This window comes from Triturus cristatus, chromosome 3_1 (assembly GCF_964204655.1).
Source record: "Triturus cristatus chromosome 3_1, aTriCri1.1, whole genome shotgun sequence".
In the NCBI taxonomy this organism is placed as follows: Eukaryota; Metazoa; Chordata; class Amphibia; order Caudata; family Salamandridae; genus Triturus; species Triturus cristatus.
In genome coordinates, this window is record NC_140583.1 from 775711370 (window position 1) to 775734213 (window position 22844).

A 22844-nucleotide genomic window follows, 5' to 3' on the forward strand; every position below is an offset into this window, starting at 1 on the left:
TTGACTATTGTCCTTTTAGAAGGAGTACAGCTCTCAGATATCATTCACCCAACAAAGGGTAATCCATATGTGACACCAAATATTTACAGCTCCTTGTGCTTACTAAAATGGACCTGCTCCTTAGTTTCCAGCACACAATGCACTTTAATGTCATCTGGCCCTGGTGCCTATCAAACAACTGTGACAGCCTCTGTCACCTTCATACAATAAATAAACGAACTTCAAAAGGTCGCAGAAGAGGCAAGCCATGCTAAGTCTCGGTAGACCATGTCACTCTGGGCATTCCCTTGCCTCCCTGTGGAACAGGGAGAATAACCTTAAAGATGTTAAGTATGACACACAACCCCAGGCCTTCCGCATGTCTCAAAACAGCTCAGGCTGCTGACTTTCCTGTATAGACTAAGCTGCCACTATGACTGAGTTGAAAGAAACATTACCCAGCTGTTTTCGAATAGCAAGGCAAGGATGAAAAAAAACTGCAGCATCTCTTGACTCAAGCGTGGAACTCACAACAATAACATTGGTAGATCAATTTCCGAGTTACACCTTTCTACAAGCTGACCATTGCATTATTGTTGAGACTGGGTTTTAGGCTGAACCTTTGACATATTTGTACTCCTGCTACCAAGATAACATATATATATATATACCCTCCCTTATCCTGTTGCACCACTTGGGACACATAACTTCGCCACTTCGTACCTACAGGCATGGAACTACTGCCAAAGAGATTCCCCCCTAGTACCGGATAACCCTAATAAATGCTGGATTTGGGAAAAAGATACCAGAGAGCCTATGTAAAGGGCCTTCCAGTGCGTGTGAACCCATGTCCTTGCGATTAGTAACTGTTGCTCTGTGTGAGCTGAAAAACATGCGGCTTTATTCATTTAATCATTTAATCAGCAAAGCATGCTGGAGATGAAGGAGTATGTGGCCGGCCCAAGGATATACAAATTGAGCAACGGCATTGCATGGTTCCAGAGACATGGCTGAGTGAAGCGGCCTCACGACTTTTGTGACAGTGCAGTGCAGGTACGACTGCCCCTCAAAATTTAATTTAACTGACAACACAAAGATGAAGCCCTGCATGTGTACATATGAAAAAGCTGATGTATTGCCAGTGGCGCAGGAGTCTCATGTAGGTATTAGACTGGTTGCTGCGTTTTTGCATAAAGGGGGGTTGCCCATAAAAGTCTCCAAAATTATCATCATCATGACTTGGAAGTTGTATAAAAACCACTAGCCCTCAAACGACACTGCATAAGGACCGAAGAAATGTGGGTTTTTATTCCTATTGAGTGCGTGCCTATGCACGATGATACCGGGCCGATACCGGAGGCAATTGGCACTGGTGCACCACAATGCCTGTATCACAAGAAAACCTTCCCCAACTTGGACATACACACAACCGCCTCTAGTGTCCTGCGATATCAGCTATTCCGAATCTGGCTAACGAACACTACCATTGGCCAAAAGCTAAAACTAGTAAAACTAGACCCAGTGTGCTTCCCAATGCTTGTCATGCCTAAATTGCAACAGCAGAGGGTAGAAATCGGCCGCCAGGCACTGTATAATTATGCGAGAGGCCCCACCACATTCTCTGAATATTCCTGGCCGCCCCACAAGGAAGAATTGCACAGGAGATGCACATTGCAAATGCTCTAGGACGAAGGAATGCTGTCTGCCTGCAGCCCTAGCTAGCCATATGTTTCTCAAAACACTTACCATAAACCGTAATGAGTCCAGACTCATCATAGATCACCCTGGCCCCCCAAACCTTTCCCAGGGAACTGGAGAGAAATTAACTCATTTGCGCAGGGCAAGAAATACCAAAAGTTAATACTGACCAAGTTTCCATAACCACACTCTCAGATGCATTGAATTAGTTATATAGCGCCACTCCTACCAGTGTAGGGTGTCCGAGAACCTTGCATCTCACACAAAATTCCGCCGAGCCAATCAATCATATGCATGTGAATCAGTGTATAGGAAATGGTACCTGAGCCATAGGACTCAAAGTGTAGGAGACTCATGTCATCCCTTCTGGCAGGCAGTATAGTTTAAGGCTGCTTGGCGTGGAGAAGCACAAGCTCAGTCGATTTCTAGCCAAATTAACCCTCTTTGCAACATTAATCAATGTTCTAATAATGTATGTTTAGCGGTGTGTATGCAGCTCTAGGAGGAGCGTTCGTAGCTCACTGGTGACTATTAGGGCTTTAAGATATACATAGCAAGTAACAAAAGGATGCCTCTTTTGAACACAGTAACCCGCTGACCTATTTACATCCTACGCACTCTGAAATCTACTTGGCACACGTTCTTTGCAGCGGGCATATTAACCCTCTGCACTAACTACACCGGAGTCAAAACCTCGACTATACAAATTCCTGATCTCTCTCCAGGAAGATAACGAATCACCCGAGTTATCTTGACATTTATGTGGGGCCTGGAATTGCCGCGGAAAGAAACGCAGCATCCAGTGCTTCAAAGCATAATAAACTTCCAAACCCGGCAGGAGGAGACGGCAGGTAACCGCGACAGAGGACAAGATAGCGGGACATGGTGGCATGTCAAGAAAAAACAGAGATCGGTGATGAGCCCCTGAAAGGAATAACTGTCTTATGAGAGCAGCGCCTGCTAGGTGCGAAGGGAAGTGTGCAGCCTGCCCCCGAATGGATCCTGTCTGAACAGTCTAGGGGGGTTAGAAGTCACGTTATGGAAGGGTGGACACATTACAGCGAGGTACACTCAGCGGCACCGGGGCTGTGACGTATGCGGGGTTTGGTTCTCCCCTACTCACCTGGGGTAGCACTGACAAGGGGTGAGGGCCATAAAAATTGACCCTTGAACAGGTTCAAAGGGACTGACCGTGAGCCAGAAGAAGCAACCCTTTCTATGATAATGATGGGTTCCTAACCCCCCCGCACCCTCATAACGGACGTAATCTCGGCAGGGTTTGCACGTCATCATTCAAAAGGCCGATAACATTACTACCATCACGTTGCGAAACAAAAGCAGCTATATTAAGAGCCAAGCGTCATCTTAGTTTACGCTCTACATCATTTCATTTTTTATCAAAACCACTTTTGATTATTGTGTCGACGTTGCTTATTCCTGAACTAATCGTAGGCCGAATAAAAGAGATTGGTAAGTGACGGAGGGACTAGGGCCATAACATTTTCGCCCACGGCTACCTTACATATTACAAATACAGGTACTATGCGGATGTTTCCCATTTCCATCATCTGGCAAAAGCAATTGTGTAGCGGTGTGGAACTACAATGCAGATCAAAACCGGAAAGTTTACATTTAGCCACTTCTAACAATCACCGCAAAGCTGTGCGGTGAAATGTTGACAGCTGAACAGGATAGGCACACGTGTAGATGGGGACAGAGAGAAGCAGGGGTGACGCACTCAGTGTGACAGGTAAAGCCCTGGTGGCTCCCAGTAGCGGGTTGCGCCCAAAACGTTGCAACGTCGTTACACCGGAGACATGCAGACTGGGCCCCCTTGTGACGAGACAACTTACCAGCAGTCCTACAATTCGCATGACTTACTGCTCTCGTCTTGCACCAAGACTCTTCAGAGCACCTCAGTAACGGAATTAACAATCTCTTTGCACTTTGATCAAAGAGAGGTACAGCCAATGAAAAACTGTAAAACTGCACCAGCCAATCCCCTGTTAATATTTCATCCAGCCAATTGCAGTAAAGCGCACATTTCTCAGACGCTGAGAAAATGTTTCTGCATGCCTGATTGACGGAGCGTTTGGGTGTAAGACCCGTGTGCAGTGTCTCCAATTGTGTTTTTGAGAAGTATTGAACAAAATACATTAGAGGGCTACAGATTTCAATATGAGGTCAAGACAGCGCTCGCTTGCAGTCATCTGTACTGGTCCACACGTGCGTCGGCAATGCACTGAGAAAGAGCGTGGCACTTTCGGAAGAGTTCAGGAACTTCCAGTTGTATCCTACGCGAATCTGAGGGGAAAAGTCCACCCCTTTGTGCCCCCCCGCCTCCTGAGGTCATCACACCACTCAGCCCCTCTCTTCGCGCCCCACCTGTCTGTACCCCGCGTTAACCGAATAAGGCGTGGTACAGTAAATACCAGTGTCCTTACCTCCGGGGTGGGGGGGTAAAAACCTACACCACTGTTCCGTGTTAAATATTTTCAGCTGCAAAGGAAAGTGAAACCGGTATTCCTGCAGCCAGGTTTTTCCTTACTCGTGCCCTTACAGACTCTTACGTTATCACCCGATCCCCCTTTCACCGTCCTCTCTCCGTCGCAGTGGAAAACACAGGAGGGCCGGCCCTGTGCGGGTCAGGCCTTTCAACTGCCGAGGAGCGTATAGTGACAAAGCAGTCAAACATGGCGGACAATGCTGAGAGGAAACACAGTTGAATGAGCTAAAGATTTGGTGAATGAAAAACGCGCCGCCGTCCCACACTCGGCGCGGCCACTGCAGGAGCAGGGTCAGGGACTGCGGCCCCGTGTGCTGGCTCCATGCGCCTTTGAACACAGAGCGTGCCTCCCCCGGGTACACAAGCAACCACAATCAGACTAATCCCCCCGCTACTCGCCGCACTTCCAGAAACCCCGAGGGAGGCGCCAGACACCGCTGCCCAGGGAGCGCACGCAACCACCGGCACCTAGCGTGGGAAAAGGCCGGCAAAGTACACACGCCTCCCCGCGCCAACCACCGGCAGCGACCACACGCTCCCCCGGCCCCAGACACCTCACCTCGGGATCCCGTTCCGCACCGCGCCCCGCCGCACTAACTCCGCCGACCACAATCCAACGCGACGCTGCCACGGCCAGGAGCGTAACAGGAAGCAGAGGGCGATCTACGGGGGCGGGAGGCATAAATAGGGCCTGGCCCCGCCCAGCCCAGTAGCCCGCCTCCCCCAGCAATGCCCATTGGGGCCTCCCCTCCCCAAGGCGCGGCCTCTCAAGAGAGATGGACCAAGGGGGGGCGGGGGGGAGGCTCCGACGGGTGGCCACTAGAGAGCTGCCCTGCTGATGTCCCCCTGCGTGGGACGCGGGCAGCGGCATTCCTGCTTCCAGCACAAGACATCGTGTAGACATAACAAGCATGTGCAATGCCATAGGTCTCGCATTTGCGAGATTTTGAGCTATTGGCATTGTAAATGACAATGCCTTTTATTTACGTGTTCTGAAAACCTGCAAACAAGTTAATAAGTACAAAGTGAACATAAATAAAAGGCACTACCATTTACAAAGCCAAAAGGTCAAAGTTTCGAAAATGCAAGACCTATTGCATTGCAAATGCTTGTTTTACTTTTCATTAGACGAAGACAATGACAGTGGTTTAGTCCACGCGCTCAGTACACGCGCTCAGTACAGGTATCATGACTAGCCAGTATAGCAATTCTTGACAAAAGTGGTGGAGATCAGCATCATGGGCATTGTTTACAATACAGAAACATAACTAACATCTGCGTACATTGTAGACTTGGTGGTAAGGAGAGTTTGGTCGCGCGGCGCCTTCTTGTACACAACAAGTTTTAATTTGTGTACCTCAGCACTTAACATCGATTAGATCTGTGAGCCATTCTTTGTTCTTCGGAGTCAGTAGCTGCACACAGTCAACCTTTACATTGTATAGTTAATGGTCTGGAACAGAGCGTTAAGGATCTTTGTCATGTCCAAAATAGCTGAAACCTATTCCTTACCCAGGGGAGTGGCAGGAAGTCCACAGGCTCCTGGCCACTCCCTGGGAGTTTGTCTGTGGAGTATTTTCAAAGGTTTATAGCCTGGCTGCACCGGGGTTAATCTGAAGTAATTAGACGCAGTCCCTCAATTAGCCCTTGGTGGGTGGCCCACCAGCCCGCCAGGTCAGTAGAAGACAGGGCCACGGCTCCACTGGCTGAGGGCCAACTGCTCCTGTTTAGAGAGCCCTATCTGTCCGGCTGAGGGAAATGGGAGTGAGCACCTTGGGGCAGATTTACAAGCCCCTGCGCCGCTTGTGCGTCACTTTTAACATGGGAAAAGTGACGCAAAATTGGCGCAAGGGGCTTGTAAATCTGCCCCCTGTGGTTTAGTTCCCACTCAGCATATCTCTTTGTTTTCCGAAGAGAGACTCCCACAGAGGGAATTCGTTTTGAAAATTAAATATTGAATGTCCCGACGTACAGGGAGTTTTTTCCCCCGAGCATCAGGGCCATTAACTAATTTCCCAGCCCGGGAAAGTCATGCCTGCATGGCGGTCCAGAGTAGAGAAATCTAGTGCCAGTCGCTGGCCACTAATAAGGAGGGATAACCAGCATTGTGACCTGGCAGCCGAGGGTGGACAGGCCTCCAGGTGAAGGGTTTGTGCTGCTGAGGTCAGTTGGGGCTCTGCCAGCATAAACCCTGGAGTTCCTCCCCCTCTAAATAGGGAGGTGGAACCACAAGTTAGATGGGGCATGTGACCAGCCAATGTATGGCTGCTGCTCATTAGCTCATTAGCTCCCCCAAACTCTGAATGATACCTATTGTCTGGAAACCAGGAATATTTTATAGTCACTGCTGCCCATCTGTTGTCACCAAACTCAAGTTCCCTTCCTTTTGTGCTACACCAGCGTATTCTAGGGTAGGCCTCCCGCTTTCTATTTGTACATATATTTTTGGTATGGTTATTTTCTTCTGCTATTTTATCCTTCATAGAATTACAGATTATGGTTTGGTGTATTCTGCAGAACTGGAAAAGGTATTTGGAGCCATGCTGCTCTCTATGTGAGTGTTTTCCTTACACAGGAGGAATTTTGCAGCTGGTTTTAGGTCACATCGTTTTTTTGTGTTTCCTCTTGACTCATCTTTCTTAGATCCCGTTGTCATCGTTTATACATAAAACCCTGGAGAAAATTGTGTCTTGTTCTCTGGAATACCTGTAGTTTTATGCAACCCCATTGTGTTTTGTGCTTGTGCAATCCTGGACTAACTGCACACTATCAGACTCTCCCTACTGAAGCTCATTATGAAACAGCTTTAATTGTGCAAGTCCACATTCCACCACATTTTAGTAGAAGGACCTTGTACTTTCATGCTAGTGGCCTCTTATTTTCCCAGACCCCGGACATGTGTTCTTTCCAGACATTAAAAACATTCTCATTGGCCAGCATAGATTGTGCCACTTGTCTTGTGGCTCTTGCAACATCAGGAAAAACCCTGAGATATATATGCCTATCACTGAGGAAAGCTTCAAGGTGCTCTTGTAGCCTAATTTTTCTGGCCTTTGCATATTCACAAACAACCTTTATTTATTACTGGTAAGTGTCTTCCTGGTCTGGGGGGAGGGGTTATTTAAAGTTACGTGGAATAGGGGGACAACCATAAGTCGGTCCCACCAGATGAAACATCTGGTTCCCCCACTTTATTTAAAGTTGAGGGAAGTGCTGGGTTTCTGACAATGGAGCCACGGTTGGCACTCCTGTCAGAAACCTCTGTACTGATGCCCTGTCCTTCTCAGACACATGAGGTCACAGGGACACCTGCCACATCCTATTTATGGTGGGAAACTATCACTAGATTTTCATTAAGTGGACCATCATGCAAGACACGGAATCTTCCATCATGCAAGACAAAGAAATGTTCCCCTGTGTGTGGGTCATTGCTTTTTTGTTTTGTAAGAATTTTTTTGCCTAAAGAGTTTATTCTTAAAAAATAAAAAACAGGTGCATCAAACATAGTGCCCGCTCAACAAAACTTCACTGCCTTTAACGGAGTTGCCATAGTGACGGCTTTACAGAAGGCGGAGAGATCCGCGCCTACATAGCAAGAAGAGAATCTCCAAGTAAGGAAGGCAATCTTGCATTGTGAAGGCAGAGTGAGGGCCTCCACTGTCCCAGCCGACCTTCCGCCATACTGTTAATGACACCCTAAATCTAGTTGAATGTGTTAATCTGAGGTTCTTCAGAAGGTAATTCCCCAGTAACATATCAAAAGGATCCTGCAATACTAAATCAAAAGATCGCAGGCGTGAACTTTGGAGTTTTAGACTGTTTTACTTAGCCTGCATCGAGGAGTTCTTGGGTTATTCTTCAGAGCGCTAGCACACTCGGACTTCGTTTTACTTGCTGGGACTGCGAGGACCAGGGTGCCCAGCCACGAAATCTACTCAGCGCACCTGGTCACTCTTCCCGGCCCCTCCTCCCACTGCCTCGTTTACATAACGCCTCGCGGCCCCCGCTTCGCGGGAGCCGCTCGCAGGCGTGAACTTTGGAGTTTTAGTCTGTTTATTTAGCCTGCATCGAGGAGATCTTGGGTTATTCTTTAGAGCGCTAGCACACTCGGACTTCATTTTACTTGCTGGGACTGCGAGGACCACGGTGCCCAGCCACGAAATCTACTCAGTGCACCTGGTCACTCTTCCCGGCCCCTCCTTCCACTGCCTCGTTTACATAACGCCTCGCGGCCCCCGCTTCGCGGGTGCCGCTCGCAGGCGTGAACTTTGGAGTTTTAGTCTGGTTTACTTAGCCTGCATCGAGGAGTTCTTGGGTTATTCTTTAGAGCGCTAGCATACTCGGACTTCGTTTTACTTGCTGGGACTGCGAGGACCAGGGTGCCCAGCCACGAAATCTACTCAGCGCACCTGGTCACTCTTCCCGGCCCCTCCTCCCACTGCCTCGTTTACATAACGCCTCGCGGCCCCTGCTTCGCGGGGGCCGCTCGCAGGCGTGAACTTTGGAGTTTTAGTCTGTTTTACTTAGCCTGCATCGAGGAGTTCTTGGGTTATTCTTTAGAGCGCTAGCACACTCGGACTTCGTTTTACTTGCTGGGACTGCGAGGACCAGGGTGCCCAGCCACGAAATCTACTCAGCGCACCTGGTCACTCTTCCCGGCCCCTCCTCCCACTGCCTCGTTTACATAACGCCTCGCGGCCCCCGCTTCGCGGGAGCCGCTCGCAGGCGTGAACTTTGGAGTTTTAGTCTGTTGTACTTAGCCTGCATCGAGGAGTTCTTGGGTTATTCTTTAGAGCGCTAGCACACTCGGACTTCGTTTTACTTGCTGGGACTGCAAGGACCAGGGTGCCCAGCCACGAAATCTACTCAGCGCACCTGGTCACTCTTCCCGGCCCCTCCTCCTTCCACTACATAAATCTCACGTTTATTATCGCGTAAGCGGGACGCGTGCGGGGCGCAGTCCGGGGCGAAGGGCGGGCCCGTTTAAGCCCGTTCAAGCACGGTCAAGACCGGACCGGGCCCTGTCCCTTTGTCCCTTTGCTTTGCTACACTGACGCCTTTGTGTCCGAGGAAGCCTGATACCATGGATACTCGTAGTAAATTATCAAGATCCCAACCTATTGTATCTGGTACTCTGGACAATTTCATCATTAGGGCTAATTCTGTAATTCAGGGGGAACTGAATATGTTAGAAAGGCGCTTATCTGATGGGATTGTTAGCACGCGGATGTCTTCACTAGGTTTAATTGCAACTGTAGGGTCCCCTTCGAACCTTGATGATTCACAGGCAGCACTAATGGATAGTATTGACCATACAATTGAATCTGTATTACATGATCTAAGATCTAGTTCCCCCTCACGTAGAGACACTCTTCAATCTATCCCTGAGTGTACAGATCAAATTACGCACCCACTGTCACCCGATTTGACGCCGACTTGTGCCCAGTATATTAAGCAGGGCGCAGTCCCTAAAAGAAAACGCGTGGGGATTATTAAGAGAGGGAAGAAAGCTAGACTTGATAGATTTCATACTAGTGTTGTTAATGCATCTACTTCAACACGTACTAGATCTGTACAAGTTACCAGCGGTACTTCTACACTACCATCGGTATTAATTTCACCGAAACCTAATACCCCTATACTTGTTTCTGACCGTGATCACGGACCCGATGAGGGGCATGACCGACTTACTGAGATTATAAATACTGCTCTTAATGGACTTCTTATCCCGCTGTTTGCTAGGTTTGATGCTATTGATGTAAGGCTCAAAGAAATAGAAAGGGCCTTTTTAGCACCTGTAAATTTATCAGAGATTAGAGGCAAACCGCATGACGCATGTGAAACGAGTAAGATTGATTCACATTTTCTTTCTCGCCCCACACCCTCAGGCTTAGTAAATTCTCTCTCTAGAAAGGATATCCTCTCATCAAGAATTCCAGACTCTACACCTAATCTTCCCTCGCATACATCCTCTGCTCCGCAAACTTCTACCTCTGCTCCTGCCCAATGCCAATCACAAATCCTAACTAAGAACCCCATTTCAGTACCTAACCCAAAATACATAGATGCGGGTCAAATCCCTGGGGACACAGGTGCTATCACTCACACAAATATGGTTAGAGCAAATAGGAAAAATGTAATTAATCTTCCTCCAGAAGCTTCACCCTATGTTGTAATCCTAACTGGCGTCCCAGAACTTACTAACCCTGAGTCTGAATCCTATGCCTCCTTAAAAAATAAAGTCATCAATTGGCTCAATATGCATAGACCTCTCCCCCCAAATATCAGGTCGGAGGTTTTAATGGTTAGGAGGGTTCCTTGGCTAGGAAGCACCACGAACAATATTAAGGGTGACTGCATTTTGGTCAATTTTAGCAATTCTCTAACTGCTCCCTATATTTCTAATTGGATTGGTAGTATTGGTATCTCTTCTATTAACCCCTTACCACTGTCTTCATTCTATCCTCCAACTGACATTTTTTCTCCGGTTGAGTCGGATGGTAATTGGTCTAAAGTTGGGGCTAATTCAATGAGAGGTAGACCGAGGCACACCCGCTTCGGCGAACCTTTACGTGTTGATTATTTAACTCACAACAGGTTTACCTGTCTTGAAGATGTTGATTGACTCGGGCAGGCGGTTCCTGTTCTTGTTCCCTCCCCGGATGTGTCTCCACCTCTTAAACAGCAGTCCCCCTGTTCTGCCTCTACTTTTGTTCCCTCTATCACCACTACTTCGCTGAATTTGTGTGACCCTCCTCTTTGTAGAACCCCCGCTGCTGCTTCTATTTGTATAGCTAGACACAAAGTTTCTCATGGAATATAGCTGGCTTAGCCAGTAAACTTGATTGTCCAATATGGGGCTCCTTTATAGATCTCCATCAGATTTGTTGTTTCCAAGAAACTTGGGCAAGACAAGATTACCATCGAGTAGGCTTTGCCACTTATTCAATTGCGGCTGTGTGGGGTGGTCGAGGCCGTCCCTCTGGAGGTTTAATTACTTGGGTTGCCACTCATTTGGGATGTACTGTTACGAACTTTGAAACTGGCTCTGACGATATTCTATGTTTGATATTGGATTGGGGCTTAGATACTAAGCTAGCGGTGATTAATGTGTATGCTAGGCCCGTGAATTCTTGTGCGGAATCGAGGGTGATTGATGCCCTGTCAAATGTCCTAACCAACATTCCCGATCGTATAATGCTCCTTATAGCTGGTGATTTGAATTCTCATTTTGAACCACTTGAGGGGCTGGTGGACCAAATAAATCTTGAGGAGGATGAAATCTGGAATATTCCCCAGGTGGCGGGCCCAATGGTTAGGGCCTGGGCCCCTCTAGCTATCCAGATCACTTCCCTGACAATGGTTCATTCGATTAGGGCTTGTAACGGACAAACCATCTCAGATTATCCCCCAAAGCCCACATTTAATAGGTCAGGTAGGGAGGCCCGACTCGATTACATCTTTGTACAGACTAAGGAATGGAATAGAGTTTTTGATTTTCAGGTGATCTCTAGGGGGGAGAGTGATCATAACCCCCTGATATTAGATGTTTCCCTAGCGGGTCTGAGCCCTCTTGATTTAGTGCCACCAGTTAACACGGAGACATTAGACTCAGCCACTCTTACAAACAATAAACGTAGAATTAAATGGAATAAACTGGTTGGTAACCAGCAAGAACTATCCCAAGTCTACGCAGTAGTGGCCTATGCGCTAAACAATGTAGTAGAAATTTTAGAGCAGTATTCCTCTCCCACTTATCACGGAAAATTGGCTAGTACTAATGAGGAACTATTCTCCACATTGTTTCGTCTATTTAATCCAACTGTCCCTTGTAAAAAAGGATCTGTAAATCGGCCTCATTGGTACAATAGGACCTGCAGATTGGCCAAGAGTGCTTTGTTGGATGCAATAAAATAGAAAGCTTGTAGGCCGGACATCCAACACAAGAGACAGATCTATAGATCCTTAATACACCATGCTAAATTGGAGTGGGCTTCCGAAAATTGGGATAATTTAACATCTGCCTTACAATCTAGGGACGCACGGAGATTTTGGTTGATTGTGTCAAATGGCACACCCGAACCTCCTGCGATTCTAAAAACAAATATTGCTTCTGAAGCTTGGGAAAGTCACTTTAGCTCTCTCTATAAGGGGTTATCACTCGCTTCGGAGGCCCCATTATATGCTGTACCTGGTCAGGATCAGATAAATTTCACGCTGAGTGAGATTCAACTCGCAATTTCTTTGCTCCCCCCAGGTAAGGCACCCAGATTGGATGGGGTACCAGGAGACCTGTACAAACATGAACCAAGAGTTTGGGTACCTTATCTTACATTATTATTTAACGCAATCCTTGATGGTTTGCCTGTCCCTCCTACCTGGCTCGGTGCTGAAATTGTGCCTATTTTTAAAAAAGGGTCCCCCTTGTTGCCTGGAAATTATAGGCCTATCAGTTTGATAGATGTTGCCCAGAAACTTTTCTCGAGGCTGATCCTGGATCGTATTATGGATTGGACAGAGACCTTTGGGATTCTGAGCAACTACCAGGCCGGTTTCAGAAAGAGCGTCTCTACAACTGACCAGATCTTCAGACTATGCATGCTCTTCTGGAAAACAGTAAAGATAGACAGGGGTTCCCTTTACACAGTCTTTGTTGACCTGCGTGCGGCCTTTGATTTAGTCCCACGCACGAAACTGTGGACTGTGTTACAAGATTTAGGCCTTCCGGGTCCTCTTCTGCACATATTAGTCCGCCTTCATACTAATAATTATGCGAAGGTAAGATGTGGTAGAGATGGTAGCCTATCAGCTAGCTTCCCTGTCGAAAGAGGGGTACGGCAGGGTTGCGTCTTGGCCCCCACGCTGTTTTGTCTTTACGTAAATGGTCTTATTTCTCATCTAAATGATGTGCCAAATAGAGATGCTCCACGGCTTGCGGGCATTGGCATTTCTGCCATTATGTTCGCTGACGACACCCTGCTCCTATCTAAGACCCCTATGGGGCTCCAACGAGTCTTAGATGGTTTTGTCTCCTTCTGTATTGATCAGGGGCTAGAGATCAATACGGCAAAGACAAAATTCATGATCTTTAATCCCCCCAGGTCTCTTCGCCCTAACCCCACCATAAATGGCATTAGCCTAGAGAGAGTCCGTACCTTCGAGTATCTGGGACTAACTTTGAATGAAAAAATGTCTTGGTCCCATCATCAGATAAAATCTAACCTAAAGCTAACTCAAAGGGTGGGGGGTATTCTGAAACTATGGAATCAATCCATGACCCATCCTATCGGTCCGCCTCTGGAAATTTATAAAATGCAGGCACGTGGGGCTTTAATATATGGCGGCGAACTCTGGGGCATTGATTGTGCCCCTGAAATTACCGCCACAGAAAACAAGTTCTTATGGAAATTGGCTACCCTTCCAACAAGTACGCCGCTTCTTCCCTTAAGGCTCGACATGGGTTTGAGACCAATAAAGGAGGAACTTGGTGTGAAGCCCCTAACTTTCTGGAGGCGCATTTGGATAACCCCCGAACTCCTGAGTTATCGTTCCGAACTTATGGAACTCTATCTACACCCAGCTCTATGCAACATTCCATGGCTTAAGTACGTCAAAGGCGAACTTTCTAGGTTGGGCCTTTTGACCCTGTGGACAAAACCTCTGGAGGCCTGTGAAACTATATCGCGTAAAGAATTGGTTGCACTATATCACAACTACTATCTTTCTGCATCCCTTGTAAGTGATAAACTGGGACCAATGACCACCACCTTCTTAACTATGAAGGATCACTACAACCTGGAAACAGTGCTGGATGATATTAATCCTATCACCTTGAGAAAATTATTTCTACAATGGAGATATAATGCACTCCCAATAAGAGCCCTCTCCAGCAAATGGCACCCTCCCACTCTAAAAAACTGTCCTGCCTGCTCCAGCGAGCTAGAGGACGATATTCATTTATTGTTTTTTTGTCCCTCGTACACTAAGTCTAGGAAAAAGTGGATAATTCCTATTTGCAGGAACTGGGGTTTTAGGCACCATTTAGATGCCTATAGGCTGCTGAAAAGTGATTTATCCCCCCCCCCCCACCGTATTTGCTATCACAAAGTACTTAGCAGATGCATGGAATATTAGAAGAATTTATTTGCCGAATTGAAATTTAAAATCCTTCATTTTGTGGTTCTTTTATGTTGAAATACTCCTGTAATTGCTGCTGTATCCACTCTAGATTATAGATGTTCTCACTATTGTAATTTTGTCCTTTTTTTGTGATTGTATGTTTACGATTTCTTTTATGATTCTTTGAGTCGAAATAAAGATTTGAAAGAAATCAAAAGATACCCCATACAATTCAGAACCAGGGTCTTGGTTTGATTGAACCAGACAGAATTGCAGTGGGCCTCAGTCCAGCCTGGTGGCCCGTAATAGACAAAGAAATCGATCAAAAGACACTGATAAACAAAGTCCATGCAGGTGCCTTAGGTCTTGTGATTCCTCTGCTGAAATTCTTTTCCCCACTCAGTGATCATCATTGTAGTTTCAGACCAGATGGCAGACAACCACTCAGCCCAAGAAAACCATAAAATGAGGCCCTAATCTCTGCCTGCCACAATGAATAGCACATGGAGTCAGCTTGCTCGTCACACAACAGTAAATCACTCCCTCTCCTTTCGGGTAGATTGTTTTGGTGATGTCCCGGAAAAAGTAAGGTGAGGAAGACTCTTCAGATGAGGTGGATTCAGTCCATGTCTCCTTAAGAGAGAGTCCTCAAGACGATCCTCTTTGGGGCTCCTGTCTAGCTCTCCTCTGGAGTGCCACTCTACATATTCTGCAGTTATTGGAATACTCCCTGCAGACCCTATTGCTGACAGGCAGTACACTGAAGTGATTGAAGAATGTTGCTGGCCCGTAGGCCCTTCACCTGAGATTCTCTGCATCCCTGGTTTGTGAGGATGGACAATAACACGATTGGCTGTATTCTCAAGGAAATGGTACTAAGTTCTTAGAGGAACTTGTTGTAGACCCTCATGCACATTCGTGACCAGAGCCTGTCATCGCTAGCACACGCTCTACTCCAGTTCTGTAAATACCCGCATGTCCTACACATGTAGCTGAGGACCTGAGGTATCAGTTCCTCTGTCTTCCATGCCTACAAATCCTCCTGCTAGTCCACATGCTGAGGGGCCCCAGACCAAATACCTTTCAGGAGGATAAAGACATGGAAAACACTTCTAAAGCTAAGTTATTTGAGGAATGTAAAAATATAGGATGCTGTATTTGGGTTTCAAGGCAGGTCCTTCCTCCAATCATGGAACCATATAAAGTGCTGGTACCAGTGTTTTCCTCCAGGCCTTCAGTCGGTTTAGGGATTTTCAGTCTGACATTCTGGGGGGCTGGAAGCCTTATTTAATCCCAGTGGTCAGAAAGAAAATTGGTACTAACCACAGAGTTATAAATGATGAAACGTTCTATGGACCCATCCATTCTCTAGTCAAACCGTTGTGTTTATTGTACCCTTAATTCAGATAATATCCCCAAATCCTAAGGAGCTGAACCTTTAGATAGGAATATTGTGTTCCTTAAATGCTTGTAGTAAAAACATAGACTCATTACCATAGTGTATTTGCGGCGACAAGCTATAACATGCTCAAAAAGGTAATTATACAAAGAAAAAACAAGCAGTAAATGTTATTTATTGGGAAAAAATAAAGGAAAGTAGAAATTTCAAGAGGGCAGCTTCATAGGCTGCATGCGACTGGGGCTAGTTGCTGTGTTGCTGAAGCAGTGTCCCAGCAAGTCCTATTTTGCTGGGCAGCAGATGCTTTTCCTGCCCCCCCATGAGGGACCGTGGAAATCAGTGATATTTTACTAACCCAGAAGCTGTCATACTTTACCTGCAATTGTAAATGTATTTATTTTCAAGCTTTCGGTAGATGATAATTTATTAATCCAATGCGTAAAGACTTTGTCAAAACACAGCCATTTGAACAACCTAATAATATAGTACTGTAGGTAACCTCGAGTGTTTCACTTACAATACTTCCTTCCTAACCGGGGAACATTTTGAAGGTTGCTTCCTTGGTGTTGCGTACTCAAACAGGATGTCTGACAACCATGATGATCTGCTTGTGTAAAGCAGATCTTAAATACATTGAGTAGTGACTGTGTGGTCTCCTGAACATCACAAAGCCACATGGTACCCAATAAACCTTGCCCCAAGGGCGTCACATGCAGTGAGGATGTAAAGGTGACCACAGTGAATATTACATATGCTTTGTACATACATTACACCAGGATATCACATCACAAACTGGTGCTCTCTGTGTTTGGCTCGGCTATAGATGTTACAAAGGTTGCCTCATCCCTACGGTTACCAGATATTGGTTCCCATCCATTCCCTTAGAGTAGGGAAGGGTCAGTGGAACAAGCCTGGAAGCGCGGGTAGCTTGCCCTAGTGATTCTGAATTGCCTCCTGTCAGTTGGTTCTGTTCCCTAAGAACCAATAGATTTCATAGCTCACTTCCTAGGTGGGAAATATGAGTCTCTGGTTATTGATTATATGATTTGTCAATCACATAAACTTCACCATCAAATTCTTCTCTCCGCACTCTTGTCACTTTTTTGATGAGGACTGAGCTCAGGAAGCTGGATTTTTTTTTTATAGAAAGATCTGTCACAGCACGGCTATTTGGTGCTGAATATGAAGAAGACCACAGCAATTAAATAGAAATTGGCCTTTGGCAATTTATGGCCAAATGCAAAGGTGTACTGTTACTGAGGCATCCTCTGTGTAAATATGAGGTACTGGGCCCAGCTTTAATTACACTGGCCTCCATCCTTCAGACAGCAGAAGTTCTCCGCAGACAGTACTGGGCAACACGTTTTTTTTACAAAGGGAGAAATAGTAAAGCGCAAATGTGACCTTTCACGTGCTCAAATGCTCTACTGCCAGGCTTCATAAAGCCAACTCCTGAGTGCCAGGATTACACCCTCGAGACTGGTGCCAGGACCCGGAATTCAGCAGGCTGGTGCCAAATATCTTGCTCCAAGACTATAGTAATAAAATGCTGACACTCGTGTACTAGTGACGGAAATTCAGACCCACATATGCTAGGATTCGCTTTCTTACTTTTTGGTCATTGCTACTGTTCTCATTCGCTGTGCATCCTAGATTTTCTCCTCTAAATCTATTCCTCTCTTCCTTCTCAGGCACGGGATCGAAAGCTTGTGGGGGACGTGGATGGTGCCATCAGCTACGGCTGCACTGCAAAGAGCCTGAACATCTCCGCCTCTGTGCTGAGCCTCTTCTCATTGGTTCTCATTATTGTCCTAGCAGCCACTGGGGCAATGGCCGTGGCAGGTGTAAACCATCAGCAAGTCCAACAAAATGATGTCTGGGGCTCGATTCCAGGAGGTAATGTGGCGGACAGCGGTCACTTCTCCACTACCGCTCAGTGACTTTACCTGCACCTCACTCCAGTGCTCTGCGATTTGTCTACCGCCCATCTTGAGTACTCTTCAGTACTCAGCAATTCCTCCCACAGTCACCTGCGACGCTCTTTGATTCATCCACCACTCTTTCGACCACTCGAAGCTTCAGAATGGTGTAATATTTCCCACAAGTGGTTCCATGTTTCTGAGACTGATTCAGAGCTTAATTCCAGCACTTCGTTATTTCCACAATACCTGGCTGCATCCCTCTGATATCTCTCACATGTAGTTCCATTGCTGTGTCGTTTCTTCCACACTTTGCTTTAGCACTCTATGGTCATCACAGACAAGACTCCAGCACTCTCTTACTTGTTCCAAGTCTATGACTTGTTGAGTTCTCCCACGCCTGGATCCATTACAGACAGATTAACGAGGCCCCTCTGCTCTCATTTCTTTGGCTTCCAACCCTTGACAGTGGTGGGATTTTTTGATTTCTTCTATGTCTGGGAACCTTAGGCCTGTAAGCTCTGATATGCTTCCCAGCAGGGGGATCCCTTTTCTGAAATTCATGTAATGCTTTAATCTTCAGGAAGTAAAGTTGGGCAGCTACAGAGTTCCAGTAACACAGAATATTTCGGAATTCTGCAGCAATATGTATAAATTCCCCAGGTGACTCTAGGCAATGTTTATTTGTTCCAAGTCCGTGTCTTTTCCACTACCTGAGTGCTCTCATAAATAGGTTTGGCTACACAATGCTAAGTTGAAAGAAATATAGAAAAGTTTGAAGAGCAAAGGAATCACAGCTGAGTACAGCAAATGCAAATTCTGGAAGAAGAGTGTGACTTGCCTTTGGGTGTGAAGTACATAGTACAGAGGTCAAACCAAAGGAAGAACTGATCAAAGCTATTAGAAATGCACCATCACCAAAAACAAAGACGATGTGAGATCCTTTTTAGGACTTGCAGAGTTCAATGCTATATTTACAAGGCATTTTGCATTGAAGACCTATAAAAGAAGGAAACTGTTTAAACCAAAACACATTTTGAATGAACAACTGATTGCCCAAATGTATTTTGCGATCTTACAAAGGACATCTGTAGCATACCACCATTCCAAGGATTCGACCTGGAGAGGAGAAGCATTGTGACTATAGATGCCACTGATAAAAGGCTTTGGAGATGGTTCTGACACAGCTTGAAGACCACAGGAAAGGGATTGTTAGTGTGTTTGCATCCCGCTCATTGCCTTCCACTTGAAAGAGATTTTAGTGATAGAAAGGGAGACACTAACATGTGTCTGTCCGGGGACTCAAACTCTTTTGGCAGTTTGTGCGGGGTATGCCGATGTTTCTGAGGTGTGATCACAAGCCCCTCCCCAAGGTACTTACCACTGGTGGCATGTCTAATACATTTCCATTGGCAAGGATGTCAATGAGGTCACTGGACAAGATCTTTGAAGTACAATATGTATCTGGGATAAACAACAGAGTGGCAGATTCCTTGAGACGTATGCTGCTTTTGACCATGGAAATGCCAGTAAGTGATTGAAAAGAGCGTTGTGTAGCAAATTTGTGGAACAAGGAAGAACATGGCATCACTGATAATTGGAAAGAGAAAATAGATGGAAGTGTATGATAGGTTGTGAAGTGTTATGTCATAACACATAACACTTATGGTTGGCTGGCATTACTACTAATTTCTATGCACTTTTGGAAGTGAGGAATGAGCCAGGGTTTTGGAATAGCTATTGCTGAGATAGGGAGAAGTGTTTAGTCCCAGAAGGATAAGAAAGAGGGTTCTGTCATGAGGGCTATTTACAAATTATAAAAACCAAGAATACATTTAAAAACCTGGATAGTCAGGAAGTGTGGGTAAAGTGAAAATGCTGAAAAGCCACTAGTGATATTGAGACCCCTTTAAGGCCCCATTATCAGCCCATGCATGCTGTGGGAGAGGATCGGTATGGACATTTAGGAGGAAAACAGTTAATTCAAATACATCATGGTGATCATTTCTCTAGCTGGCCAAAAATTGTCATGGTGCACAAAAAAGATACCTAAACATTTTTTAAAATTTTGGACAGAGGGTTCATGAGGAAAGGTCTACCCAAATGTATTGTTAGTGATAAAGGGATATAGTTTGTCGGAAAGTTTCCAGGCTTTTTAGACACAGAACGGAGTAATCAACAAAACCACTTCAATTTACTGCCCAGAAAGAAATGGAAATGTGGAGAGGTTCACCTAAGTAACTATTGGTGTGATTCAACTGACAAAAAAATAATCGTTTGAGTTGGGTGAAGGATGTAAACAAGATGGTGTGAATGTATATCATCACGCAGAATAACCACAGGTTACAGTCCATTTGTTTTGATGAAAGGAAGGGAACCATTGTTCAAGATAAATCTGGGGTAGATTGCAAAAGCAAGACAAGTGGAGTGGTCCCCAGAGGTGGGAAGAAAAAATATTGCTTGGCCTTAGGTAATGTACAAGTCAAGATATTATTCAAAACATGGTGTGAAGGATGTTGGGCTGATGGTCGCTGACTGGGTAGGAGTTAAGAGAGGTGGTAAGGTGAGTGTTGGACCCGGCCTCGTAACATGGCTCTACTGGTCCCCACACCACCTAACCTGGTGCCGGCGGCCCCAATCCCCCGGCCTCACCAAGCCTTTCCACCAGAACACACGCACTCAACCCGGACACCCTCGTCCATGGCCTCTCTCCTTTCGGCCACCCCAGGCCCGCGTGCCCACTTCATGCACCAAGATGGCCGCCCGGCCCCAGCGCGACCCGGGCCTAGAGGCGCCACTCCGGCTGGAGGACATCACACTTCCAGGGGTTGAGAGAGGGAGGAGCAGTTTCTATCGCACCTCTGAACTCCCCTGGGACGATGGGTTTCGATCGGTCCTCCGGCCTCCCTGAAGGCTGGCTCCACGCCTGCTGGGTGTCTGGGACTCCTCCCGACCCGGCCCTGAAAGGATCAAAAGACAATGGCAGGAAACCCCCGACAAGCGACCCCCAGGTGACAAGACCCCTGCCTGCCCAGACTCCGGACATCAAAGAGGGGTCGACCTATAACCAGGGGTGCTCTGGGACTGTCCGGCAGATTCGACGCTGGAACAACGAGAGCCTGCTGACGCGGTCGCGGCTCCTGGAACTTAGAACTACCTGAGCCCTGCTGAGTGACTCGCGGCTCCCCGAAGATCGTAAGACCTCCGAACTTGTACCTGAGCCCTGCTGAGTGACTCGCGGCTCCCTGAAGATCGTAAGACCTCCGAACTTGTACCTGAGCCCTGCTGAGTGACTCGCGGCTCCCCGAAGATCGTAAGACCTCCGAACTTGTACCTGAGCCCTGCTGAGTGACTCGCGGCTCCCTGAAGATCGTAAGACCTCCGAACTTGTACCTGAGCCCGCTGAGTGACTCGCGGCTTCCACAGACTCCACTGGTCCCGCCGGACCCCACGACAACCAGCCTACCCCCCAGCTCGAGGATTGTGAGCTGTGCGCCGGGTACATCCTTACCTTGAACTTTTGTGCCAAAGACTGTCCCGCTACCCCCTATCCCTTCCGAGACTCATTGAGCCCGCGCTCTCCTTGTACATATTTGCAGTGCTAACCTATTTGATAAAGATTGGTTCCTGAGAACGCACGGTGTGTTGTTTCTGTGTCGTGTGGTGCCCGAAGTACGATCCTCGATACGAGACTTCTCCTCCTGAGGAGTCTCCCGCCAGTGCCCGGCTACGATACTTGAGGGTGGGTCTCAGGGTAGTCAGGACTCCCTTCCCGGGCTCCTCTGAGGTCGCCGTCTAACATTGGTGGCAGCGGTGGGATTCGGGCCCATCACCGAGAGATCGTACTGTGAACGACGGACGCACTACCAACAAAGATGGCAGAAGGAAACACCGTGATCCCCGCAGAAATCAACGCCAACAGGGTGTTCCAGGTGGAACAACTAGAAGAATACACACACAAAGAACTAAAGCAATTCTGCAAAGAACTTAGAATCGCTACCACCGGTCTCAACACCAAGGAAGATTTGCAGAAAGCACTGAAAGCCTGGGTGGATACCGGGGCCTCCCGCCCGGAAAACACGGGGGAGCGCCCCGACGAGGCCGAACCTCCCCAAGGCGGAAGCAGCAACAATCAGGTGCGAAACATCGTACCAGAAGAGGGCCTATCCCCGGAGGAACTCGCGGACAGAGAGAGAAGCCGCAATCACGAACTCAGGTTAGCTAAGCTCAAAATCGAAGGCGAATTAAAGTTAGCAGAGAAAAAGCTAGCAGTAGAGCAAATGCGCGTGCAAGGCGAGCTAGAAGAGAAGAAGCTCCAACGGGAACACGAAGGAAGGAAGCTCCAACTGGAGCACGAACGCAGCTTGAAGGAAATCGAACTCAAGGCCAGAAGTGAGGAAGGGAGGCCCCCGGGAAACCGAGAGGCGACCTTCCCAGCGGAGCAGAAGGTCCACATCCCCAAAGATGTGGTCAAGGAATATTATAAAAACGATGACATTCAGCGATGGTTCAGGGCCTACGAGGTCGCCATGACCTCCCATCGGGTCCCGCAGAAGGACTGGGGGGCAGGGTTGTGGGGACGGTTTCTGAGCGAAGGAAGAGACACCCTGCTGGACCTACCCCTCTCTCTGCAGACCTCCTACAGCCACATGAAAGAGGCTCTACTCACAAGGTACGGTCTAACCCCCGAGATGTACCGTCAACGATTCCGGGACTGCAGGAAAATCCCGGTCACCACCTTGGTAGAATATGTGAACTTTTTTAGTCGGGCCTTCGATGGGTGGGTCAAGGGCAGCAAAGTCACCACTCTTGAGGAACTCACCGACCTCCTATTGTGGGAACACCTGGCTGCGAACTGCTTTGTGGAACTACGCCAGCATCTGCTCGACAGCAAACTCACCGATCCCAGGAAGCTGGCGGTGGAAGCAGACCGCTGGACCAACACCCGGGTCACCCGGGGCATGGTAGGAGAATACCCCCGAGCCAGTCAGGGACCACCCCGCCAGAGAGGAGGGGGGAACCAGGGAGGCCAGAGAGAGTCCCAGCCTAGTCCTCCGAAGACCCAATCTCCACCTTTCCCAGCGCCCCCCCCACCAGTAACCGGACCCCCCGGGAGACGGGGACACAGGGTAACCGTCACTTGTTTCCATTGCCAGAAGCCCGGGCACTACGCCAATGACCCAGAGTGCCCCATGGCCACCCAAAACACCCCTGCAAGACAGAT

General features: G+C 47.5%; 1 protein-coding gene across 1 annotated transcript in view; it reads left to right on the plus strand.

Moving 5' to 3' along the window:
* The window catches only part of LOC146860996 (interferon-induced transmembrane protein 1-like), a 190403-nt gene extending 170985 nt beyond the window's left edge, over positions 1-19418 (plus strand). The window contains exon 2 of the mRNA XM_085646394.1: positions 17393-19418. Within this exon, the coding sequence (XP_085502520.1) occupies positions 17393-17641 (249 nt within the window). The 3' untranslated portion in view covers positions 17642-19418. The remainder of the gene's footprint in view (positions 1-17392) is intronic.
* The last annotated feature ends 3426 nt before the right edge of the window (positions 19419-22844 follow it).